Here is a 19,652-nt window from a genome sequence, read left to right as displayed (position 1 = left end):
TTAAAAATAAAGCCCATGGTTATTTGTGGTGAAAGGAGTCTCAGTCATAGAGGTTTAAGGAAACATCTGAGGGTCAAGATTTTTAAAAAAAAAAGAAAAAAAGTTTCACCTGAGCCGTCTCCCTTCTCTGATAAATAAAGAACAGTGCTTACTGAGTGTTGACTCACCCTCATAAACCTGAAAATTGTATTCCCAAATAAACAAATGAACAGCTCATTTAAATGACTGAGCCAAGAGAATGGGACTGTTTGCCAGAGCATGAGCAAGAAAAACTACAACTACCAGAAACATCTGAAATCCTCTTCCAAGTAAGAAGTCTTTGAAAGTGGAAGCGGGAGATCGACCGAGAAACGAAAGAAATTGAGAACGGGGTTTTTGTCCTAGAAAAGAGAGGTCATTAATGATGCGGCAGTAAGGTTTCCGGACGTTGGAGGCGTTTCGGGAGAGGATGTACAGCAACTACAGAGAGATGCTTTTAGGCTCTCTCAACCAGCCGAGAAGTAGCTCAGATACGTTAGAAAGGGACCGGGATAGGAAGTGGTGTTTTGATTATTGTTATTATTATTATTGGTATTGCTGTTTATCCTTAGTCAGCGGACACCTTAGGTTGAATCCAGTAGTTGGCGGTAATGCGACTTTATGGACAGCAACCGCCGTTAAATCCAACAAAGGAAGAAGAATCCTCTTCCGGTCTACGGTTACTATGGGAAACCGAGGGAAGCTACAACCGCTCAGTGCTGGAGTCTGCCAACGCAAGCAATGAAACGTCAAATTTGAGCCGTTTTTTCAACACGTTTGCAAACGCTATAAAGTGTACGAGTAGTAGGCCTTTTAATTTATCGTTTTTGGCTCTAGTTATGTAAACTGTGTCGCGTTACGCAGGTAACTAGCAAAGTTAACGGTACATAAGCTAACGATACACTCACCATATTCAGGCCGCATGATGTAGCATAGCTAACTAAGCTGGAAAAGTTAGCCCACTTCAGCTGTATAGTTTTCGAGCTAATTGGTATTAGGTTAGTGTATTGTTAATGTAAAATAGTACAACTGAGCCTAAGCGTCGTAAAAAATTAATGTCGGGTTGATAGAGGCCTGTGACGGTATCAACACCACCATGTTTATCTACCTCAGTAAGAAGGTGAGTGTCTAAACCTCTACATACCTACCTGCATATGAATGCACCATTAAAGAGCGCAGGTTAACAGTGTGGCTTCAATTTTCCGTGTTTTATAGATTGCTATCCCCAATAATATCCATCTAAAATGTGTCTCCTGGAACAAAGATCAAGGTTTCATCGCCTGTGGAGGAGACGATGGTCTCCTCAGAGTACTCAAGCTTGAAACTCAGACAGGTAAGTTCAGGGGATGCAGCTAATAACCTGCACAGTCCTGGCACATATTCGTGATTTCCAGGTTATTTCCAGCTTCCCGTGGCTTTATAGCATTAGATGGTAAAGCCACAAGTGAACAGCTTGTTGCATGAAAATGGCAATCTGAATCATTATAAAGGGAATCTACAAGTTACTTAACACAGTACATAATGCACAGTTACTTGACATGAGAAGTGCCTTACACTATAAACTGTGGGATAGGCTGGATAAAAAATAACCCATGTCCCTCCTTAAATCACTGGACTGCTGTTGCTCATGTCTCCTGATAAAATTTCTTTGTTAGTTTCTAAGTTGTTAAGAATTGACAAAATGATAATAGTGATAAATACATGGTGTAGCCCAAGGCCAGCATGTAAGAACTGTTATTTTAAAAAAGTCAGCTTTTGAGTACCGATACCCTATGCTGGCTGGGCCAAGTGTGCCCTCATTTAAATTCCAATATCTGGGTCCCCGTGGATCCTCAAAAAATATATGTAGTATATATTAAAATGTATATGATTCATTAATTTAAAGTTAAGACCCTAATTGGTATTAAATTGGTATTATAACTTTAAAAAATATATCTAGAGAGTCACATTCTATGTTTTATGTTTTAATAATAACATAAAATTGCCCTTTAATCTAAGTAATTGATGTGGATTTAGGTTTGTTGTCTTCAGCATTGCTGTTTGTAAAATTTGTCTTAAATTTAATTTTGAGTGGCATTAAAATAGTTTTAAAAAGCTGTACAAACCCTGAAAATATTGCATTTATTTACTTACTTATTGCGGTTATTTTGCTCCATAGAAAAGTGGTCAGCGAAATTACATTGAGAAGACTGTAATGTTTTTGGATTTGATGAATAGTGTTTCATTCATTCAACTCTGTTAAAGTTAATCTGTCACAGTCAATGACATTATGTAATACTCATGTGGTTGAGATTTGAAGGCTCTTACAGTGTGCGAGAAATCTTCTGAAACTTGCATAAGCTTTTTGACTGTTCTTGTGCCTCAGTGTGAGTAACTGTACCACTTCGTCCACACCATCTGTTGAACAGGCCCACTGGTATTATGTTAAAAGTTGTTTGAACTTTGTTGAGGTTTAAAATCTGAACTCTTTGCCTGCTTTCTCAACAGATGATGCCAAACTCAAAGGACTTGCTGCACCCAGTAATCTGTCAATGAACCAGACTCTAGAAGGACACAGTGGTAAGTTATACTGAGTAGTTGCAAAAGCCTTAATCCTTACAAAATAAAAGACATGTTAGAGTGTTTTGGGATGTTGAACGAGCCACTGGAAAATGATCTAACACTTCATGATTACCACACTTGCAGGTGCAGTGCAAGTGGTCACATGGAATGAACAGTATGAAAAGCTGACAACCAGTGACCAGAATGGACTCATCATTGTGTGGATGCTCTACAAAGGTGATTACTGCTTTCAAATTCAAAGTGTAAGTTGTTTGCAATAAATGCGGCTTTTATACTTGTTTGTCTTTACCCCTCCTAAAGGTGCATGGTACGAGGAGATGATCAACAACCGGAACAAGTCAGTAGTGAGAAGCATGAGCTGGAATGCTGATGGTCAGAAGATTTGCATTGTGTATGAAGATGGAGCGGTCATTGTTGGATCTGTGGATGGTAAAAACAGATTTAGAGTGACTATGTTCACATTCACACTAATATTTCACTGTTTTTCCAAATATGATGATATTCTGAATTTGATACAGCATGTAAACAGCATAGTCTGTTTAGATAGTCTGAATTATGCCTTTTTCCAAATGATACATTTTCCAATCAAGATGCTAGATATGATAGTATTAGTTTGGTTTTAGCAGCATACTTTGGGTCTGTGGATTTTTTTTCCCGCAGTTTGTGACAAACAGCCTCCGTCTTGTTTACAGTCAGCTCTGTGCGTTGACATGAATGCGCTGTACACAAATCACCTAGCCAACAGTTTGTAAGACTGTGGGGTAAGGATACACACCCAAAAGAGAGCCAACATTTCTGGTCAGAAGGAGAAACATGGCTACTTTTAAACATCATGAAATACTTGGATATCAACAGGTTTTTGGATATGTTCAAATATCGCAGCACATGTGCGTTGAAGAAGGTGGTTGAAGGGATGAAAGAGGGGAGCTGTGTTCACACAATCTAACAAGTCCACCACCAGTGGGAATCTTTGAATGAATAATTTTTTGATCAAAAGAAGCTAAATTACACAAGCAACAGCTGTTCCACTATTCCATATTTTGACGTGATAAATAGCATTTTTGGGCACAGTAATTGGATTATGCACAGTTGCATTTAAACAGGGGGCAAAACTGGACTATTTTGTGCATGTTAGCGTTTTAAGTGTTACTGCTAAAAAAAAATCATACTAAATGGCGAACAGTCGCAATATTGACTGACTGAATATTAAAATATTGAAGGTTTTCTTGACCTGCATTGCTGTGTTCACATACTGAGGAAATGAGTAGTAACGTTTACAGTGGCGTAAATGTCTTCTTCTTTGTAGGAAACCGGATTTGGGGAAAGGAGCTAAAGGGAAATCAGCTTGCTCATGTGGCATGGTCACCTGACAGCAAGATCCTCCTCTTCGGCATGGCCAACGGTGAAGTGCAAATCTATGACAATCAAGGAAACTTCATAGTAAGTGCATAAGCTTAAGTAGAAGAAATGTCATTTTATTTGAGTATGTTCCCACATAGAACTACACGGCCTCCTGACTTATAGGATGTTAATATTGTGGATGAAAATGCTCCACTACCAGCTCCATTGTTTGCTTTAAGGTACACTTTTCATTTTGTACCCATTTTACATTAATACAAAAAAATGTTTGTTTTTTTTTTTCAGATGAAAATGACCATTAGCTGTCTTGCCAATGCGACTGGGGCTGTCAGTATTGCAGGTATCCACTGGTACGCAGGAACTGGAGGTTACGTTGAACCAGACTGTCCATGTCTCGCTATCTGTTTTGACAATGGAAGATGTCAGATCATGCGCTACGAGAATGATGAAAGTAAGAGAGATTTAACTAAAAAAACCCTTCATAGACTGCAGTATATTCTCACGCTTAAATGAAATGTTTCCCCATGGTGATGAGCTATGCTGCTGCTCTTTTCCTCAGACCCAGTGTGTATTGACACTCTGATGAATGTGGTCAGTATCCAGTGGAATCATTGTGGCAGTGTTCTGGCAGTCGCCGGTTCTCTCAGGGCCTCAAATATGGAGAAAGAATTCAATGTTGTGCAGTTCTACACACCATTTGGAGAGGTGAGACTGAAGACTTTGTTCCCTTACACACTTACAGAGTTTTATACAAGAATATGAGGCATGTGCAATACACTTAAATGCAGTGCTCCTGTCAGTGTTATACTACATGGAACCAAAAAAGAAGAATTTACATATAATAAACTGAGATGATAAAGAATGTCTTAAGTTTCATTTTATTTTTGATTTATTAAAGAAAAAAATCCCTTACAATGCCAATTTTCTGTTATGCCATCCTACATTGTTGAATGTTTAATAATGTAGGTAGGCTTGGTATTGTGCTCTGAAAGCCCGAAATCTTTGGCAAAATAGTTTTTGAGTCATAAATATTGATTAAAAATCATCCCTTGCACACCCATACGCCTTACTAACCCCAGTAAGAAAATAAAAATGGAACAAGATAGGAAAAAATTTGAGATTTTGCACTTAAAATGCCTTTTCTTGTTTAAACAGCATCTGAGAACTCTTAAAGTACCGGGGAAGCAGATGACAGGAATTGGCTGGGAGGGAGGAGGGCTGCGAATTGGCCTGGCTGTGGACTCCTACATCTACTTTGCCAACATCAGACCAGACTACAAGGTAAATGGTAATGCCTGTAGCTTGCTGTAGCTTAATTTTTATAAAACAGCTATCTTACACTATGTTCAAACTACAAGCCCAAGTGGCCCAAATCTGCCACTGACTGACACATAGTATACCAAAACGTAGCAAGCATTTTGCTTGTTTGGCGTGACAAATTGTAGAGGTTGAAGATAACTAACCTGCTTTTAGTCTTTGTTATGTTAAATGATGATCTTACCTAGTGACTCGGTTAAATAGTTGAAAATATCAAAGTATGTCACATCTAGCTATTCAGTTAGATCATTTCTCCAAAATAAGCAAGGTCAGGAGAAAGAGCACTGAGCTACATGACAATGTTGAGTTAGTCTGTATGACTTTGCCTCTCAATTAGACATCGGGTGCTAAAAGAATCCTCTAATATACCAAAATCAAATGTTTTCCAGCTAGCTACAGGCATTGTGTTAGAGGCATATTGTGACTCCCAATAGTTTTCCCGTGGTTTGAGAAAAATAATGAAACAAAAAAACAGACTACTTTCCTCAAGCAATACTTTGTGTATGCAGTGACAGTTTCAGCAAATATGACAAAAAGTTGTTTTATTTTAACAAAGTTACCAATTGTAGCTTCAAATAAAGAGGTTGTCATTAATCGTAGTCGAGTGATAGGATAGGGTCAGTAAAAGTCATATGAAGATTATTATTCTTTAACACTAACATTGTTAGTTTCACATCATGCTTCAAGTGGAACTTAAATAATTTCAGTTACAGAAGAAAACGAATGTTTTTCCTATGAACTTACAGTAAAAAAATGAATACCTGGGGGAATATCTCCTGGACTACACCTCCAAATTACTTATTTCTTAAAATAGGGTTGTTCAGGGGAATGTATCTTTGTTTGATCATATTTCTCCTCAGAGTCTAGAAGCTGCACACAGAAGGTGAATCTCACCAGCTCCTTATGTCTCCTAACAGTGGGGCTACTGTTGCAGCACGGTGGTGTATGCCTACACAAAACCAGAGCGGCAAGAGTACTGTGTGGTGTTCTGGGACACCAAAAATAACGAGAAGTTTGTCAAATATGTAAAGAGCCTGATGTCCATCACAACCTCAGGGGACTTCTGCATCCTGGCCAGCAAGGCAGATGACACCCAGCCTCAGGTACAAAAACCTCTGGATTTTATGTCTCAACATGGAAACTGTTAGAAAAAGCAACAAAAACAGGACTTGCAATCATTTATAAGACATTGCAGGTTGACTTGCTATGCTGGTTGCATGCTGTATGACTCAAGACAAGTTTATCAAGTGCTTTTGACAGATATATTCTAAAATCTAAGTGAGGGAGAATGTGTATAGATGAATATCTGAGTGAGCTGTAATAGTAAGTATGACAAATGTTTCTCTGCTGTTTTACCTTCTGTCTTCCTGCCTCATCGCCACATAGGAGGATGCAGAGTTAGAGTCTGGCAGTCATGCAAGGGTAATATATAAATTACACCCACACACTCAAAATGAGAACTATTTATTAAATAAAGAATCATAAATTGACCTGTAGAATAATGTTGCACTGCTGCATATTTTTTAGTATGTCCTGATTTTGTGCAACTCCATCGGGACTCCCCTGGACTCCAAATACATTGACATTGGTGAGTTTATACAGAAAGAAATATATGTCTTGTGATGCCATGTTTTCATGTTTTAGTTAAAATATTATTAAAAGGACAATTTCTTTCATTATACCATCTATTAAATAACCACGTGCCCTGCAAGCTTGCACACAGAAGTGAACTTGGTAGTAATCTTGTGACACAACCGTGGGATGATCTAAGTCCTCATTTACCATAAGGTTGGTGTATTTCTTCAAGCCAATGTGAGAGATCACACCACATGTATAGAGAAATGGTGGTTGGCGTTCTGCCACCTGCCGCAAGCCCACAGTTACATCTTTCATTGCTTCACAGCATCCTATAGCAAATAGACAGTTAGCACAGGGTCAGGATGATATCTCACAGATATTCAGCATTCTGTCTCTGCTTGACATGGTTGAATGTTTGCTGAGAAGCTCAGGTCAAGACAGTTCAAAGTCTGCAGATCTGAAAGGCTCAGATATCCCACATGATAAATAATGAGAGTGAGTTCAAGTGTGTGTCACTTTGGAGGTTTCTTCTCACCCAGCCTTTTCATTTTTTCTCAGACCAGTCAAAGCGTATCTATTTTAGAACACACTGCATTATGTTCTTGCATTTTCCAAACCGAAAATATTCACAGAATTGATCTTATAGCATAAAGTTACAAACAAAGATGCATTTATAGTGATTTATATAATGTGCTCAGATTTTTCCTTATAGTTTGGTGTTGTTCACTGTAAGAGAATGAATTGTAATGTATGTATCATATTACCGCCCAAGTAAAAGGTCATAATAAAATGCCAGTGCCAGTTGGGAAAAGTTTGCCTTCAAGGCTCTCTGCCAGAAAGCTGCCTGACAGCTTTCAGCCAGGAGGCTAGTATAAAGTAAAGTTTAAAGAGTGACAAAGCATGCATAAGGAGGAGCGATTGATGAATGGGTCAAACACAGACAGGACTTTCACCCAGGGGACTGGGGTTTGTGCCCTGCGAGAAGCCATGTGTTTTTTTATCATTGTTATTTTCGGTTTTCAGTCACAATTGGGTTACATTTAGGCAACTAAACCATTTGGTTAGGTGTAGGAAAAGATCATGGTTAGAGCTGAAATAGACCCTCTCAAAACATTAACCAGTTATTGTTAGAAAGGCCTCCTGGCAGAGAGATTACTGCCAGAGAGACTAACTTTTCTGATGTGCCTATACCTCAAACAAAAGAAAATAGTGGATGTATAATAATGGAAGGAAAACCGAAGAATTATAATGGAGAGTTAAATTAAACTTTATTTGGAAAAGTTCTGATATCAGTCCTGTGTTAAAAACTACGAAGAGATGATAAAGAGAGCTTGCAGTGACTATGCAGTGACAGTATGTCATGAATATATATCATCATATTTTTGTTATATCTGTTGCCTTTCCGCCATACAAAAACTTTCCACCTCCCCCAGACTTAAATGCCCTTTTTTGTTGCAATATTTCAAGATCTTTTTGAATTTTTTGCAATTCCACTCTTTTTATATACAAAATGAAAATGTTGATAAAGAAAGGTGAATGGAGATGCACCTTTAACACAGCCTTCTGCTTCTGAAATTAGATTCCAGAAGGTGGGCCCTCACATTACCCAACGAATGGCAAAAAAGAGAAATGGATACAGTTTATTTACTTGCTTCCAAATGACACAAAATTATATCTACATTGATCTTCATGTTTGTCATTAAATCTGCCATTTTTCTACTTGGCCAGATCCACTTTTCGTCACCATGACAAAGACACATGTGATCGCTGCATCCAAAGAAGCTTTCTACTTGTGGCAGTACAGAGTGGCAAAGAAATTAACAGCCCTGGAGATCAACCAGGTGACCAGGACTAAGAAGGAGGGAAGAGAGAGGTACATTTTTTCAGATATTGGCATGACATTTACAGTGCAGTGGAGCGGCATCTTAACAGGATGTCATAAGAACTGTATTTAACAAAGCCGGGTAGTGGGTGTGGACAAAATAGAGTGCCTGTGTCAGAACTTACAGTACACATTAGACAAATCATGGAAAGTTTCAGGGAGACAAGATAACCACAAGGCTAGATTATGAGTCAGTGACTTTAGTGGCTCAGTGTTTCAGTGTAGAGTGTGGGTACTGACAGTGCTATGAAAAGGATTCATTCATCTGAATCAGATGCCACTGAGGTTCCAGACAGGCATGATGTTCTGCCAGGGCTCTCCTAACACCTGGACCACAATTCACCTCAGTGGAAAGGACAAGTGTCTGTCTGTGTCTGGCTCTTTTTCATTTGTTCTTACTTCCCGCCTTTCTAGGGTCTACCACATTGACAGCAATCCATCTGGAGCCAATGAGAGTGGTCCAGATTTTGCAAAAGCCTTCACAGTAAGAGACATTTTTATCTCTAATGTGGCAAAGGGTATGTAACAGCCATGTTGTTGCACAAAATCAAAAAAATAACTGCAAAGACACTTCTGATACATTTTTAGAACAATATGCTGTAAAACTTGTACATTACATTTCAGTTTGAATATTAATTTAATTTTGTCTCCATGTAGCAAATTCAACTTTACTATTAAAATTTTTTTAAAAAAAAAAAAAAAAGATAATGTACTAGATGTGAAGCCCTGAAAATGTTGGTAAAAAAATTACCAACTAAACATACATATATACTAGTATTAATAATTTAAATAAAATAAGTAAAAATGTATATAAATAGTCAGCTCAAAAAGGAAAGATTTTAATTAGAATTTTGTGTTTTTTTACAACAAATATTTATTTGTAGTAAAAAAATGACTGAATTCTCATTAAAATGTATTTTATTTTTTTTGTCTGGTATTTTTCATTGTCATGGGTTGCATGTTTGTGTCTTCTGTTTCAGGCAACTCGAGATCCCATTTGTTGTATTACAGCAACAGACAGGACCCTGATTGTGGTATGTACAGTTCTGGTTTAATTATGCAATTTTGAATCATGCATTAAAATGAAAAAGTAAAATTTAAGTAAAACATTGCATGTATGTGTGCTTATAGGGCCGTGAGTCCGGCACCATCCATAGATACAGCCTCCCAAATGTTGTTCTCATCCAGAAGTACACTTTGAACAACAGAGCCTACTATCTGTCCTTGAACTGCAACTCCAGGCAAGCATGAATTGGTGTTATGCAGATTGGATTTGTTGCTGCGCAGATATCTATTATTAACCAGCTCTATCACAGTTTGTCAAATCTGAAAGCTGTTGAATTATTCATAAAATTTTAATTGTTATTTTCTTTAGTCGTCTAGCCATAATCGACATTGCGGGTGTGCTGACTCTGTTGGACCTGGAGGTTCGTGCCTCCTTAGACGACAGCTCTGGAAACCAGGCTTCTGCAGGAGATCCATCCAAGTTTGAGCGCAAGGATGTTTGGGATATGAAGTGGGCGAACGATAATCCTGATCTGTTTGCCATGATGGAGAAGACCAGGATGTATGTCTTCAGGAACCTGGACCCAGAGGTGAGGGCAAAGGTCTTTGTGTGATGGTCAGCTGCATTGTTTCATTGTTTCCAAATATTTAGCAACAATTTCCATAATGTATTGTGTTTTTTAAAAACAGGAACCCATCCAAACATCTGGGTATATTTGCAATTTTGAAGACCTGGAAATCAAATCTGTCCTGCTTGATGAAATCATGAAGGTAAATCCTTGGTTTAAAGAGTAGCACTCAAAAAACTTTTTGTCATAATAGCTCATAATTACAAGTTTTGTTTTGCCTCATAAATATCCTAAAGTAATTGGATATACAATGGTTTAGACTTATTGTTGACTTATCTTGATGATATCTGTTGGCTAAAATGGTAACAGCTTACTGCAAAATGATGAGAATGAATCTCTTTGTAGTGTTAATTTGAGGAAAGTCTCTCTTTTTGCCTAACTACTTCGCTGCACCTTTTAAAGTGCAGTTTTTATTTGTTTATTTAATCAAACACTTCTGGGATCTTGCTCTTCAGGATCCAGAGAGGCCAAACAAAGACAACCTCATCAACTTTGAAATCCGCTCCCTGAGAGACAGTCGTGCGTTGATTGAAAAGGTGGGGATTGAGGATGTCTCGCAGTTCATCGAAGACAATCCTCACCCAAGACTCTGGTAAATGCAAAGTGTTAATCTTTACTTTTGATTCAGCATAACACATAGAGTTTAAGGGCCTTATTAAAATAAATTCACTCTCAGCCTGTCACAATACTGGTCTCATCACTCAGTGACACATCACACAAATCAGTTCTCAAAAACTATTCTATATTGTCCGTTCAAACAACATTTTAACTTTGTTGTCAAGTTTGCACCAAATGATTGCCACTTTCATCTGAGCATATACTATGTATGCTGGTGTAAGCTGATTATTGTAGAGTACAGGAGATTTGTGGTGACTCATTTGTAGCAGCAATGTGATCACTTTAGCTTATTTGTGTCCTCTGGCTAGTGTGTCAAGTCTTGCTGCATTCCTCAAACACTGGCAACATAAATGGGAGTCAATACAAGGAGTCAGATTCCAGTCTTTGATTTAAGGATTTTTTTGCATTGATGTTTTTTTTTAATCAAGTTTTAAAATCATAGAATCATTAAGTTTGACACAGATGGGTTGATTACAAGCAATAGTTAGGTTAAGATAATGATATATATTTAAGTAACTAGAGGTGGGAAAAAGTCACTGTTTTGCAAGTCACAAGTAAGTCTTTACACTCAAATCCCAAATCCCAAGTCAAGACAAGCAAGTCCTGAACCAAGTACCAACGTTTCTGGTACTAAACAAGACATAATGCGCTCTTCACCAATTGTAATGCCTTGTAACAACAGAGTTATAATATATCTAATTACAAATATCCTAAAGGCTTTTTAAAATTTATACGTGTTAGAATTAGTTTGTTGGAAGTTGTTGAATCTTAGTTTGTAACCTTCAATCTGCTTGTTTGGCAAACTGCATTTTTTTACTTATTTTATTTTCTTTAGTTGACCACCACATGTTTTTTATACACAAGCAATATTAACTTTGGTATCATTTTTTTCAACTGATTCTCAGCAATGTAACATAAGTTCTTCGTGGTTCTCCCCCTGCAGCTTGACTGGATGATGTCAGAGTGGTGCAAACAAAGTGGATCAGGGAAATTAAGTGTCAACTTGATAGGAATAGATTACATAACATTAGTTAATTGAAGAGATGACGGGAAATTAATTGAATCATGGAACACTTTTTAAATAACATGCAAAGGTATCAAGAATTTCCAAATCAAAGGGCTCAACTGCAAGTGAAGTCACGAGTCATTGGTGTTTAGGTCTAAGTCTGTTTTGAATCTAAATGAATCATATTAGAAGGATAAGGTTTCATGCATACACATCATGTCTTGAAGCCCTACTGGTGATAGTAGCTAACTGCCCCCTCTCTCCATTATGAACCTCCCAGGCGTCTATTGGCTGAGGCAGCCCTTCAGAAACTGGATCTGAAGATGGCTGAACAGGCCTTTGTCCGCTGCAAAGACTACCAGGGCATTGAGTTCGTAAAGCGACTTGGTAACCTGCAGAATGAGCCCATGAAACAGGCAGAGGTGGCAGCTTACTTCAGCAGGTTCGAGGAAGCTGAGCGGATGTACCTGGAAATGGATCGCAGGTACATTTAGCCATATGTGTTGGGGTGTATTGGATGGTGATATCAAAGTTTACACAAATTGATTCAGTTCTGCTTTTGTTCACTTTGACATTTTTAATGTTAATGTAACCTTACGGTACCTGTTCTTTAGGCATGTTGATGTTTTTTTTTCTTGCAGGGACCTTGCCATCGGCCTCAGGATCAAGCTGGGAGACTGGTTCAGGGTGCACCAGCTGCTCAAAACTGGCTCTGGGGACAGTGATGATGCTCTGCTGGAACAGGCGTACAATGCAATTGGAGACTACTTTGCTGACAGACAGAAGTGGTATTTAATTTTACTTTACCTTGTCTTTCTTTGGTTGTTTAGTGTATAAGTGTATTTATCATAAGAGCAATGTTTACATGTGGTAAAATTTACAGACCCCAGAAATTCCCAATATTATCTTGTGAGAATTTGATAACAGTTTGTCTGCAGAGGATAATAGCTTGTGCGCGCAAATAAGAAGAAAAACTTTTTAGAATTTTTCTGAATTAAAAAGGCTTCTCATAATTCTGTGGTAACTTCGTCAATTTAGTAAAAAAAACAGGCCAAATTTTTTTTTCTCAAGTGAATCCATCTCGCATCCAGAGGGATGCATTATTGAAATGGCACAGAGCTGTAATTAATAAACAAATCATCCAAATATAAGCACATATTCTTAAGCACAAGACTGTCATTAGTACCATGCAATATATTAAGTATATTGCAAGCATCAAGAAATACTAATTATAAGCCATTAGTCTCTCAGTTGTATAGTTTTGGGAAAAAAAAAAACTAATTAAAGTCCATAATCAAAGAATAAATGAACGTTATGCACATTCTATCTTAATCCCATGTCCATATATACATTTAAATATTGACCACCTTAATCATTCCTTCTGTTCATATCAGCTGTGAAGTAATCCCTCCTGACATGAGTCCAGTGTGAACGATGGAGGACAAAATCCAGCATCCTCATTCTGTGCAAAAAAATGCATTTGGAGGTTCAGCCAAAGATAATACGAGCCTTTAGCAGTCTAAGTCAGATTATGTGGGTATCCTCCAAAGATAAGAAAGTTATCAGAGTGCAAACTACCTTCTCTCTTTTTCCTTTCGTTTCCTTGCTGAGACTTATGGGAGGAACAAAAGGAGGACATTTTGTATGGTAAAGACCATACCTTTATAAGACACCCAACTGTTTTGATTGTACTAACTGCTAATTTTGAAGTCTCATATTAGCTTCAGGGAAACTTAAAAAGTAAGTTATGTTCAAGACAGTCTTGAAAAAATAGAAACCTGAAAATGGAAGGAAACTCTGTCTCACATTTGGTTTTATACATGAATTCTCTGTTTCAAGGGTCAGTGCAGTGCAGTACTACCTGCAGGGTCGTAACCAGGAGAGGCTGGCAGAATGCTACTACATGTTAGAGGACTATTATGGTCTTGAGAAGCTGACCGTTCTGCTGCCAGAGAATCATTCTCTTTTACCGGTGAGCCAAATGTTCACATTTGACCTCTCAACAACTCATTATTGCTACCTTCTCTGAACTTTAATGTAGAAGTTTTACACATCAAGAACTCTGAATCTTTAAAAAAAACTCTCTGTCGACTCTCCATTGTCTCTGTTTTCAGGAAATTGGACAAATGTTTGCCACTGTGGGCATGTGTGAACAAGCTGTGAACGCCTACCTTAAGTGCAACCAGCCCAAAGCTGCTGTCGACACATGTGTCCATCTGAACCAGGTGAGAGATATCAACAGAAAACTTGTGGCGCCAGAGTTTCTAAGCGACACTCTGAACACACACAGCCTTTCCTCAGCCATCTTCAGATTGCACACACACTTCACTGTGGCACCTGCTGTCCTCCCACTCTCATCCTCTTCCTGTGTCATATTTAGCACCAGAGTGAGAATTCTGCCCTCAAACTTTGCTTCCAGAGTAAATTTGAACATTTGGCTGTTCTCTGCTCAGGTTTGGACAAAAGTAGGAACTTCCTCATACCATGGCTGGCATTAGTTTAAAGGATGTAGAATTTATCTTGTAATTGACCCTGTCTATCCAAAAGGAGAAATCGTTAGAACTCCCTATTTCCTCCCCTCAAGGCAGTTTCTCTTGCTGTGTAAATACTGTGTTTTTGGCAGAGAAATAAACAGGACGTCACTTTAACTGTTTCCTCTTTACTGCCCTGTTGTCTCATCCCTGCAGAGTTTGAAAAATACTTTAAATGCAGTGGCTTCTTGTGTTATCTCATGACCGTTAGTGAGATTATTATTTCACATTCATTTCACTAATATCACTCCTAAAAAGCTACAAGCTAATTTTGTTTTTGAATGGTTGTTGTCATTTTCTTACAGTGGAACAAAGCAGTGGAACTTGCCAGGACCCACAACATGAAGGAGATTAAATCTCTTCTTTCCAAATATGCTTCACATCTTCTTGAGAAGAATAAAACTTTAGAGGCAGTGGAACTGTATCGGAAAGCCCACCATTTCCTCGATGCAGCCAAACTCATGTTTAAGGTAGGCTTACATTTTCATGCTTACTTTCAGGCCCCCAGGAAGTGTGCTGAACTTTGAAGCCAATTTGACACAGTGGTCAAACTGCATAACCACTAAATTCTGTCATGTGAACCAGAATTACCTTTTACCATAGACTGTCTGTAAATCAGCGGGTACATTTTCTTGGCATTACAACCCCGCAAAACAACTCATTTCACTATCTGGATTTGATCCAGTCCATCTGATTACATTTAGAAAGTATAGAAAAGCTGCACAGTTAAAGCATTTTATAATTTTATAGGGTTAAACCAGAAGTTAGATGCTCAGCTGGCTAAGTCTTTAGTGTACCTGCTCTATGGGCCCCATGATGTGGAAGATCTGGGTGATTTTATACCCAGGAAGTCAAACCTTTTTAGCTTTTTGCACAAACAAGGACTTTTCATAGGAATTAAAAAAAAAAGTTTTATGCAACACTTTTTATTCCTCCGCACTGCCAATAGCCACTTTTGGAGATATTATGTAGTCGGGTTGTCTACCAGTCTGCCCTTCTTGTGAAAGTGATATCTCAAAAGTGGCTTCAGGGAACTCCTTCATGTTTGATGCAAACATCCCCTTAGACTAAACAATGAACTGATTCAATTTTGGTGGTCAAAGGTCAAGGTCACTGTAACTTGGCATCCGTCTCATTCTTGTAAAAGTGATATCTCATTTTTTTAAATTTGGCCAGACGTTCACTTGGACTAAAGGGAATTTGATAACTGAGAGAAATACCACTCTTATATATATATATATATATATATATTATATATATATATATATATATATATATATATATATATATATATATATATATATATATATATATATATATATACATATATATATATATATATATATATATATATATATATATATATATATATATATATATATATATATATATATATATTATATCTCCCGCGACCCTCACGAGGACAAGCGGTTACAGAAAATGACTGACCGATATATATATATTCTGATTTGAGAATAATTAATTGTTGGCATAACTTTGTTGGCCTGGATTTTGTGGCTGCTGGTGCAGATAGCAGATGAGGAGGCGGAGAAAAGGACCCGACCTCTGCGGGTGAAGAAGCTCTATGTGCTGGCAGCGTGTCTGGTTGAAAATTACCACGAGCAGGTGAAAACGTCACAGCAGAGCAAAGCAAAAGGGAAGAAGTCTGAGGTACTTAATTACTACTAATACGTTATACATATGGGAAAATGTTTTTAATTTCATTTAATAAAATTTAAATTTAAATATAATAACACTATATCAGGCAACATCTGCACTCGCTGGGCTGCTTGAGGAAGATGCGACGTCTTCAGACAATCGTATTGTGGACAATGCCTGGCGTGGAGCGGAGGCCTATCACTTCTTTCTGCTCGCTCAAAGGCAGCTATATGATGGCTACATTGAAAATGCAATGCGCACAGGTATCAAATCACACAGGACTCTTCACTGTGTAATGTTAGAACTATCATATAATATTTTCCACACTGATTAAAAAACAGGTTTTAGTTAATGAGCTGTTATTTAGTTTACATAGTGCATTCCCTTTTTATATCTCGTACTTAGACTCACATTTGTCACGAAAACAAAGTCATAAATTCTTGACTCTTCACTGTTTTTGTGTTTTTAAAGCCCTTCACCTGCGTGAGTATGAGGACATCATCCCACCGGTGGAGATCTACTCTCTGCTCGCCATTTGCTCTGCAGCCAGCAGGGCCTTCGGCACATGCTCGCAGGCCTTCATCAAGCTGGAGTCCCTAGAGAGCCTGGACCCTGAACAGCGGCAGCTTTACGAAGATCTGGCCTTGGAGATCTTCACTAAGCATACCCCAAAGGACAGCCACTCAACAGAGCTGTACGGATCATCAGAGGGGTGAGCGCACCAAGGAGTTCACATCAAACTCTGGGTCCAAACACTGACAGAAGACTAGTGCCCTAAACTGCATGACTGCAACATAGCACTATCATATTATTTAAAATAATTTAAATGACATGTTTTAGGGAACTTTCTTTCATACACAGATTTAGACAATTTTATGCATGCTGACCTTATGTTTTTATGGTCCATGTAGTGAGGCTGGCTTGGGTCCAATTCACTGACTCTTGAGAATCAGAGACATATTAAAGACAAAAAAGTAATTGCTTTGACAATTTATTAGGACAACTTTTGCAACATTTTTGAACATCAGTGTACCTACCGGGCCAAAAGAATTTACTGGCAATGCGATCTAAGGTTTAAGATGACCTGCCTAAGGTGTACTGTGGCGCAGGAGCAAGACTTTCTCTCTTAAACTTTGTGGCACTACAAGTAGCTCAGTGGCTCCTCCCTCTGGCTGATGGTAGAACAACCCCACATCACTCTTTTTTTTTCTTTCTTTCTTTTAAAAATTCTCTGCTTTTTCTCTGGCTAAAAAAAAAGCCGGAGAAACCTGAAGTGTGTGAAGAACTGTGAAGAACTCAGTTGGTGTGTTGACTTTAAGTTATTCTATTTTTCTCCCTTTTAGGACGGAGGGAAAATTACCCACATGCATTGTGACAGGTCTGCCCATCCAGGAGTACCAGTTCTGGATGTGCAATGTGTGCAAACACTGCGCTCTAGGGCAGGAAATCAGCAAGTATAACTGTTGCCCACTGTGTCACAGTCCTGTAGCGTGAAGCTCAGTCCCATAAGTACACTTCATTTTCACATTTTTAAGCATTGTGTTGTGTTGTAGCCTGCATATATGACTCTTTTTTATGAGTTTGTGGAGCAAATGAACTGAAATTATTAACTTGTGGAAATAGCTGCACTTGGTTTCAAGATCTTGAGCAAGAACAATTATGTGTTGTGTCCACATTTAGAAAAAGCAGAGTATATATTCTGTGAGCTTCAGTTTATATTTCTTAAAATTTAGTTAAATGCATTTCTTTTGCCTTGAATGTTGTAAAATAAGTGATTGAATACAACGGCTTTGTTAACTATTTTTATATGAAGGTTCACAGTGGATAAACTGTCACCTTAATACAACAGTTTGAAGTGTATTTTTCTTGGCTTTCATTTTGCTGACATTTTTAATGCATCTTATTTATCACCAGCTAGTCTGTTTGGAAACAATACCCACACCATCAGTAGAGTTAACACCACAGCGCTTGGGAATAGTGCTTAACGAATAAGTATCTGTGCTGACCATCTGTAAGGATAGGAGTATTCATCTGACTGGATGAAATATACCTTTAAGTGGGATATGCCCTGTGTTTTGGTAGATAATTAGAGCATGGTTTAAAAGGAAACACTGTTTCTGTTATGTGTTTTTAATTTGGTACATGACAAGATGGAAGTTTTTTGTTCTTTTACATTGTGTCAAGACAAAAATGTTTTAAGTGGTTTCAAAAACTTTACCCCTGCATTGATGGTGTATAATAATGCTAATGGTTGATGAATGAATGAATAACAATTAATTCACTAATTTAATGTAAAACAAAGAATCTTTGTGGCTCCACCACTGCACTGAAATGCCCCTTGCAGTTTTGTTGCTTATCGGTGATCCATGTTGACCTGTCATTTGATACAATCTTCTCCTGCCATCTACTGTCCGTAAATGGCATCAGTGAGTTAGAGTCAGTGAGTAATGACACTTGAATAAGGACTTTCTGTTTGTCCCAAAGATTTCCAATATCACAGCATCACTCTGCCAGAATTTCTGTCTTTAGCATCAAACACTTCTGCATTCTGGTGAATTTCCATGCACCAGTTTGTTCCTTTTCTGCAACAATTTATTTAATTCTATCAAGATAGAGGTCCTCTGCTCCCTGCATGTTTTACTTTAAGGGGGCAGTTGCACATTTTGAGTCGGACACACTTAATTTCCCACAGTCCTGAATATCTGTGCGCCAATTTTTGGCATTTTTTCATTAATTTATGGTGTGAATGTCATACTTTTGGCCTGTTTTTATTTGAAGGAACAAATGTTCCTGTTGTAATTATTGAAATCACACCTATTCTAATGAAAACACAGGTATGAACATTATATAACATTCATACCTATAGATGCCCTTTACAGTGGACCTTTAAACTCTTTTAACTATCACTTGGCCGATTAAGGCGTATTTCTTGGTTTGGTGCTATCTCAATGTGTGCCCTTAGTAATGTAGCATCTGACCACACAGTTTGACAGTGCCATCCTTCTCCAATATTTAAACACTAAATCTTCCCCAGCTCTCCTGCACACTTTTACTCCTCCCTCTGCTGCCTGGTCATCAAAGTGCATCAAAATTATGTGTGTCCATAACAGTGTGTAGGCAAATGGTGCACATGCAAAAGGTGGTATTTGTTCCATTTTATTTATTTGCAACCATTGTATATATAGTACTTTTTTATTCCTTATATCTCCTTGGGTTACATTGTATTACTTTGCAGTTTATTTCCCAAAAGGTTTAATATTACTTGACATAGCAGCAAACCCAGACATCACAGAAAATAATCACAATAAGATGAGAACAGATGAGAAACAGCAGGCAGCCCCTAAAGAATAATATGAGCACTTCGCCTAAAGAATCATAAAATATTTACAGTGATAAATTTGGCACACCTAAACGAGCTGGCGCAGCACGGACACTGGTAGCACATTACACATTAAAGTTTAAAGTTGTATAAAACAGCCTGTTAGTGG

The 19,652-nt window shown here is 38.0% G+C and overlaps 1 protein-coding gene across 1 annotated transcript; it reads left to right on the top strand.

Annotated features, from left to right (window-relative positions):
* The first annotated feature begins 722 nt into the window (after positions 1-722).
* Positions 723-18,012, top strand: wdr35 (WD repeat domain 35). Its single transcript, XM_042500820.1, has 28 exons — positions 723-1,138; positions 1,234-1,351; positions 2,506-2,577; positions 2,704-2,796; positions 2,881-3,009; positions 3,887-4,020; positions 4,225-4,390; positions 4,499-4,644; positions 5,095-5,220; positions 6,174-6,359; positions 6,643-6,678; positions 6,784-6,844; positions 8,563-8,707; positions 9,131-9,200; positions 9,697-9,750; positions 9,848-9,957; positions 10,092-10,311; positions 10,412-10,492; positions 10,806-10,942; positions 12,255-12,458; positions 12,616-12,762; positions 13,814-13,946; positions 14,089-14,199; positions 14,811-14,975; positions 16,036-16,176; positions 16,271-16,427; positions 16,636-16,876; positions 17,508-18,012. Exons 1-28 carry the CDS (start codon positions 1,115-1,117, stop codon positions 17,656-17,658), a joined length of 3,558 nt encoding a protein of 1,185 aa, XP_042356754.1. The 5' UTR covers positions 723-1,114; the 3' UTR covers positions 17,659-18,012.
* The last annotated feature ends 1,640 nt before the right edge of the window (positions 18,013-19,652 follow it).

Source organism: Plectropomus leopardus, chromosome 14 (assembly GCF_008729295.1).
Source record: "Plectropomus leopardus isolate mb chromosome 14, YSFRI_Pleo_2.0, whole genome shotgun sequence".
Classification (NCBI taxonomy): domain Eukaryota; kingdom Metazoa; phylum Chordata; class Actinopteri; order Perciformes; family Serranidae; genus Plectropomus; species Plectropomus leopardus.
This window is presented reverse-complemented; position numbering and strand designations above follow the sequence as displayed.